We start from the raw sequence: 7,500 nt of genomic DNA on the forward strand, positions 1-7,500 counted from the left end.
ACACGCACACTACATCAAGTGATTAGATCATTATGTGTTTAAGTGTGTGTGTGTGTCTTATATGCATATAATTTTAGTATAAAAAAGTCACCACTTGCTTGCAGAACACAAAATACAATAATGGGATCTCCTATTACACACCCTACTAGTTGCATAACAGTTGTAGAGTAGCTTTGATCAGTGCCCTAAGGTGCATTGAAATCTATTATAATTCATTTAACTTCTTAAATTTTCAGAAGCTGCTACTGTTTAGGAAATTTCTAGAAAAAAAACTACTTTTATATAAAATAACTTATATGGACCTGGAAACCCCATCGAAATTCCGATGCCTCCGGACTTCCAATGCGTTACAGGCTAACAGTAGCAGTCGTAGAAAAAGAAGATTCTTTCATATGGTAGGCAGGGGGGTGGGCGGCGGTGAGCTGCGATGGACGTTGCTCAAACTTGCAGGGACGTTTTGCAACGGGTTTTACCCAGGTCGTCCCTCGATTAAACTTAGCATTTTTCGTACCTTTTGATATACCCACGTGATAATCACTTTATTTTAAAAATAATCTTACCAATAAGGAAAAAGAAAAATATGAGCGTTATTAGCGTTGGATGACAGCTATTAATATCAGTTTTGACTGCTTTTCAAGTCATCTATACATATCTCCTTATATTCCAGTTTCAAAATAGATCGTTGGCAACTCTCCGCTCCAGAAGTAGCCTCTTATAAATAACAGGTCGCAAGGCACATTGACATACACTTCCAGACTCAGCGAAGAAAGAAGCAGACCTCTATTCACCATGAAAACTGTAAGTATGAACTTAGTTATTTAGTAATATAAGGACACAAAAAAATTCTAAGATACTTAGAAAATAAACGGATAATGATTTGATATACGTATATACAAAAATATTAATACACATATATATATGTATATATATATATACATATGTATATACAAATATATATATATATATATATATAATATATATATATATATATTTGAAAAGCGGTAGATAAACAAACAAATACCTCTTTGTAAATACATACTAGGTAATCGCAGTAAATTAGTATCCTTTTTCCTTTTATATGTCTACCATATGACTTATAACGTTACTTCGGTTTGTAATTATACATGATAATAACGTTGGTTAGTACTCTGGCACTATATTATCCTTATCCCTTCTCTTTCAAAACTACAGTGCAGTGCACTAACCCAAGGTCAAATAGAGACTTTGCAAACTGATTGATTTTTATTCCAATTACAGATCAGTGTTGCCCTGTTGGTGGTGGTGGCCCTTTTTGCCCTGATGGAGGTCACTGGAGCCCTGCCAGCACCTGAACCTAGCCGACGCTTCTTCTTTGGAGGTAGTCCCTATGGCTTTGGCGGTTACGGCTATAGACCCCACGGATTCGGCTTTGGCTACGGCGGATACGGTGGTGGCTTTGGAGGCTTCAGTGGTGGATTTGGTGGATACGGTGGTGGTTTCTTCGGTTAATAAACATTTTGTCTTTCAAGACGATATCGGAATTTCGAACATCAGTGGCCTCCATGAACAACTTTTTGGTTGAAAATCATTAGACTGAAAGAACTATGCTAGTGAAAATTAAAGTATATTTTTCTATAAATTATAATAAAAATTTCCAACTTTTGAAATGACTTTTAATATGCTATTCCTTTTCCCCTAATTTAAACTGAAATATATTTCAGTTTCATATATCTTGTTATTTGTAGTCACTTATATAACATTTGTTTGTAATGGATTCAAAACCTTTTGCCAATCTCCAAGATCAAATGGGATTGTGTAAGACACATTCCTTTAAACAATTAAGGAAAGATCAAATTTGGTGAACATACCGAAACCTCTATAATCCAAAATATATCAGTATTAATGGCTGAAAGAGTAAGATCATAATGAAAAGGCACTCTCACAATTTTTGTGGTGATATATGGGAGGCCGTAGTCAATAACTAACTAGTTTATTATGTAAAATGCTGCAGATGTATTTTGAGAGCACAAACACCGAACAACCAAATAAGTGCACATTTTTTTTTAAACATCTAAAAGAACAAAACTCGCATAAATAGTAAATGTAATACTAACACCATACCAGCTTGGTAAGAATAAACAACCAAAAGAACCTCACGAAAAAAACACAGTCTTTAAGAACAGGTAACAGTCGAAGAGCAACTTTTGCTTCCAAATGACATGGATTAATAAACATTCTCAAGAGAACAAGAAAATTGTGAATGTAATTGTAAATGTAATTGAAAACACGATAGGCGCATCCGTAGAGATTTCTAACGAGAAGCAATGAAGTAGCATTCATCTTGATATTTGCCATTTTATAAGTGGCATCTGAAACTTCTAATACATTCACTTCAAAAACAAACTTAGTTGCTTACAAAGCTCACATACTTTCTCGACAGCGGAAGCTTTGGGCAAATTACAGACAATGGGTATTAGTATGTGACGTGTACTTACTGAACGCTCTATTAGAAGTTGTTCAGATAAGTTAAGAGGCCAGATGACTTTAAGTGCTTGCATTTGTATTTCAATTTCAACCTAGAGGACAGGGGACTTAAATGTACGTTTTTCGTATAACTCTACAGTCTATGATGGACTAAGACCCAAGGAGTCATTATGCATATTTAACAGGGAATCTTCATAAAAGCCAAATAATATTCTATGCTTCTGGCAAATAGCGTTTTCGGTATGTCACGAGCTTAGCTACCTGTGTTGCAGAGGAACTGGATTCAAGTTTTCAGCCAAATACCAAGTGAAAAATAAAAAAGCATTTTTTTCTTATAGCTATGATGATTGCCTGTACAATGGTTGCAATAATTTATTTTCATGTCATCTTTAAGCAAATTGAAAACAACCACAAGAACTTATTTACCTGACATAACTCAATAAAAATTCGCTTGATCGTTCGTTGAACATACATGCAAATAACACTTGTATTAGGAAGCTTTTAAGTAAAATAAAAAATTATACTTCTATGAAGAAAACAATGCATGATGCGACCTCCAGCTTACTCGGTACGTGTGCAAGCTTTACCCCTCACATATAAGTTGTAAAAATGAATTCCTAACTTAACATGAAGTGGTCTTCATAATTAATCCTCATACTTACTACTACTCATACTAACACGAAGGCAACAAATAAGAACGATACAAATTAAACACGTTCATATATTCTCAGTTATAAGTGGAAAACACAAAGTAATTGAAGAGAAAGAACCTAAATTCAGTACACTAAATAAATTAAAACGTGCAAAAACCTACAGTCAAAAAGAGCCTTGTTTCACCAACGAAAATTGAAATAAATACGCAATATTTTATTAGAAATAATTTCTTGTACTGTTCAACATACTCATTTATTTATTTCTTTACATTTTCATCTAATGAATAAATCATAAACGTCCTATCCTAAAATTTCTGTACCTTTAACTCAATGCGAAACACCTTTTCAGGCCTTTTTGGGCTCTTCTGTAGGGCTTTCCTACGTCTGACCCCCCCCCCCCCCCCCACCCCCCCCCCCCCCCCCCCCACAACAACAGAAACAACAACAAAGTATTTTTTGGGCTTACTCCCCGAGTAAGCGAAAATACTACTTCCGAAACTAGACAAGGGCTCATAATTCCAGGAAGATCCTCGAGAGCAGTCTGTGAGCATCTGTTTCCCTCCGAGTGGGAAGCTTTGTAAGGTTATGAGATTATATAACAATATTCATAGGATTAATCTGGTTGATAATTATTGTGAATAGTCTGCATTCTGAGAAAGTTACATAAAATGATTTAATATTGGAACCGTTTGCTTAGAAAGTAAACTGACCAAAGTAAAGTTATTCCGTGGAAAATAACATTGGCTTTCTTATATATTTACATATATATAAACTACACCCACCAACACGTGCCACACACACACATACACACACACACACACACACGCACACACACACATATATATATATATATATATATATATATATATATATATATATATATACACGTTGTTTGTGAGAGAGAGAGAGAGAGTTTGAGAGAGAGAGAGAGAGAGAGAGAGAGAGAGAGATTCTATGAAAAAAAATATCCCACTGGACGACCATAATCCGGTCCGGTCAAGTTAAGGAAATAGGTACGAATCACTTGAAGTGGAAGAACCAGTAACCAACGCCACCTTTACGGAACAGTTCCCCGTTGGGTTTACCCGATGTCGTCATCGGTACGCCCGAAATTTTCCATCTACGCCGATGTCTCGGAGACAAAAAACTATTGCATTTTTTGTATTCATAATCGACAAAGGTGTAATTTGCACGAATAAAAGGTTTACATTATAGCAATGAAAACTTCTACGGACGTTTCACAGCGGTTATTTTTTAATAAGTTTTGAAATGGAGATTGTTGGCAACTCTCCCCGAAGAGACGGGTTTCGTATAAATGGAACGTCTCGATGCACAAAGGTGAACAGTCTTCCAGAATCCACAAAGGAAACAACACGTTTTATTCACCATGCAAAAGGTACGATTTCTATTAGAAATTTTGTTATATAAAACTCGCAAACATTCCTGCAACTGATAGTTTATGATGTGAAATTCAGTTGAAGTTAATCGTCTATGAATTTCACGAGTTCTCTCGTGTCCGTTTTAAAGAGTGTTAAAGTTTAAACCCAAATGAACATTGCACTTATAAAATCTTATGAATGAATGGACACAAGCATATGCTCATAATTCCTTACGTTGAATAATAAATATTCAGATATCTAAACGAAAAAAACACTGTTTTGAAGTACTGGCATTGCAAGTTATACAGATTCATGGCCATTCTCGACGTAGCCTAGTCTTCAATGTATAGAACCAAACTTGATAATCATTCAAAGATTCTTATATTTATTCCTTTGCTCCTTTTGCAGATCAGCGTTGCCCTGTTGGCGTTGGTTGCCCTTTTCGCCCTGATGGAGGTCACTGGAGCCCTGCCAGCACCCGAACCTAGCCGACGCTTCTTCTTTGGAGGTAGTCCCTATGGCTTCGGCGGTTACGGCTATAGACCCCACGGATTCGGCTTTGGCTACGGCGGATATGGCGGTGGCTTTGGAGGTTTTGGTGGTGGATTCGGTGGATTTGGAGGATTTTACGGTTGATAAATATCTTCCCTAAAGATATCTTATGATGAAGAATCATGGACAACAACCTTCTCTCTCTCAGAAACTCCTCTAACGTGCTTTAAAAATGTAGAATCTATATTCATATGAAATAAAACTCTATTTTCAAGCAAACTTTTAATACACCATTCTAATTCCTGCATCTGTCGAATCTTTACTTTTTTTTTAAAGATTCCAGAATTTGGGAATCTAGAATAACTACGAGATTTTCTTCTAGTAAGTAAATAAGATGATTGATAACGGCGAATATCAAAGGCTTTAGTGAACATCTAAAATGCCAGTTTCCCGTTTTCAGTGGACATTCCACTAAAGAAGTCCATATATTCCTAGTTACGGGACTGCTCCTTTTATAGTTATCCAACCTGAGGAAGAAATCACTCAGACAACAACCTTAGATGAACCCTTCAGAGGATTAAGAAAAGTGCTTTGCCAAATGTGATAAGGGCAATCTCTGTACTTTCGTCTACTAAAGTAGATGGGCGTAATCCTCCTTTGTTATAAGGAATAGATTCTTACATTAATTGGGTTGTTCTGGAGGCATCCGTCACCTTTTTTACTCCAATTTCAAGCGGAATGTGTGCGTCCCAAACAAGATGTAAAATGACGATTTTGATAGTACTATAGACGTTTCGTCCTTCAACTCTGATAGGAAAGCTTTGAGAATCAGCTCAGATGTCCTTAAGAAATTCAGTATTTTTTTTTAACGATTTATTTCATCCAGTTGGATTGAATAAAAGGGATTTGGTAAGTGGCAAATATCATGTTCCAGTGGTTGGAGTCATGATGATGGTAAAATAGTATATGTTATGCTGCATATGTATATTCATAAGCATTTATATGTCAGGTACACAGGTGTCATCTTTCCAAAAAAATGCATCGTATACTTCAATATTACAAATATTTACAAGTACTCAAACACAACAACTCTGCCTTAAAGGATAAATAAACAACTAAATCCATACCTTTTATTTACACCACGAGAATTTTCATTTTATTGATTACAGAAAGTGATTAAAGGTAAGCAAATTGAAATATCTCTGAACTTACCCGGACACTTAGTCAGTCAACTTTGTCACTTCGTGTGATGATTTTGTGTTTGAGGTTTTGAGAATAATAAAGAAACCAGTCGAGTTTCACGACATCACTTTTGGCCTCTGGCAGTAAGTTTACCGTTTGCCCCTTCATGTACAAAGGGGTTGCAAATGAATGAGATTTTTAATTCAATCATTTGAAATTAAATTTACCCATTTATCTTCATCTTTAGTGAGTATAGAAGGTTCAAAAGGAAATATACATTTGCTGTTCAATGGAGAATGTTTTCAACATTACATTTCTGCTATTTCATTCGTGCAGTACCACATTTGAATGTTCTGAGGATATTTTCGACAGCTAGAACAACCTCGTGCGTACAGAATTTGAAGATTAAAATACTTATTGAAATGATCAGGGGAAATCAGCTGAATTTGCATTATTTTACAGCTATTATTTTATGTCAATCATTTTCATCAGATGTTTTCTCGTGCATTCCCCTTTTTTTGACATCAGGGCAATGTACGCATAAAAGGGAATTTACGCGTCCGAAATGTGTTCAGTAAAACTTCATATTTAACTGATGGCGAGTTAACATATACCTATAAGGATTAACCTGGAATAGAAGTGAAGCAATAAACTTAAACACTATGTTTGCTGATAAAAGTACCTATACCCTTTTCCTTTTCCTGTAAAACTTTCATTTGTGCGTAACTCAAAGAAAGCTCATTTGCTCTTAATATATATGACATATTTTCTTCTTATAGTTCATGTTTTCATTTACTAGTATTTATTTGTCTCCTCTTCATAGTTTGGAAACAATTCCGTTTATTCATAAAAGTATCCGAGACTTTTCAGTCGAATGCGTAACTTTGTAACGAGGGAATCCTTCGTTCACGTTTCGTTTTCACATCAAGCTTCCATTTCTGCACAACTCTTTCCTTATAAATCTTTGTGTCATTTGTCTGTGCTGTTTGATGAAATCACTTCCACATTTCCGAGCAATATTGGGCCCTTGAGATGCTTAGAGTATTGTAACCTTTTTTCTTATTACAAAGAAAAAAATATACGCCTGCTGCTTATGAATCTTTTGATTTTATACATATATATATATATATATATATATATATATATATAATATATATATTGTCTTACATACTATAAAAATGATCTTTTATAAGATAAAGACAGAATTTTACTATGCATACACACACAAATATATTATATATATATATATATATATATATATATAGATATATATACATACATACATATATCTATATATATATATATATATATATATATATATATATATATAT

At 34.7% G+C, this 7,500-nt stretch overlaps 2 protein-coding genes across 2 annotated transcripts; both read left to right on the forward strand.

The window, feature by feature from the left end:
* The first annotated feature begins 736 nt into the window (after nt 1–736).
* LOC135203991 (neuropeptide-like protein 30) lies at nt 737–1,646 on the forward strand. The gene is made up of 2 exons (XM_064233918.1): nt 737–798; nt 1,258–1,646. The coding sequence occupies exons 1-2, from the start codon at nt 790–792 to the stop codon at nt 1,486–1,488; spliced, it is 240 nt and encodes a 79-aa protein (XP_064089988.1). The 5' UTR covers nt 737–789; the 3' UTR covers nt 1,489–1,646.
* A 2,750-nt stretch (nt 1,647–4,396) lies between these two features.
* LOC135204002 (uncharacterized) lies at nt 4,397–5,266 on the forward strand. The gene is made up of 2 exons (XM_064233929.1): nt 4,397–4,512; nt 4,904–5,266. Exons 1-2 carry the CDS (start codon nt 4,504–4,506, stop codon nt 5,129–5,131), a joined length of 237 nt encoding a protein of 78 aa, XP_064089999.1. The 5' UTR covers nt 4,397–4,503; the 3' UTR covers nt 5,132–5,266.
* Nucleotides 5,267–7,500: the final 2,234 nt, after the last annotated feature.

This window comes from Macrobrachium nipponense, chromosome 24, assembly GCF_015104395.2.
Source record: "Macrobrachium nipponense isolate FS-2020 chromosome 24, ASM1510439v2, whole genome shotgun sequence".
NCBI classification, from domain to species: Eukaryota; Metazoa; Arthropoda; class Malacostraca; order Decapoda; family Palaemonidae; genus Macrobrachium; species Macrobrachium nipponense.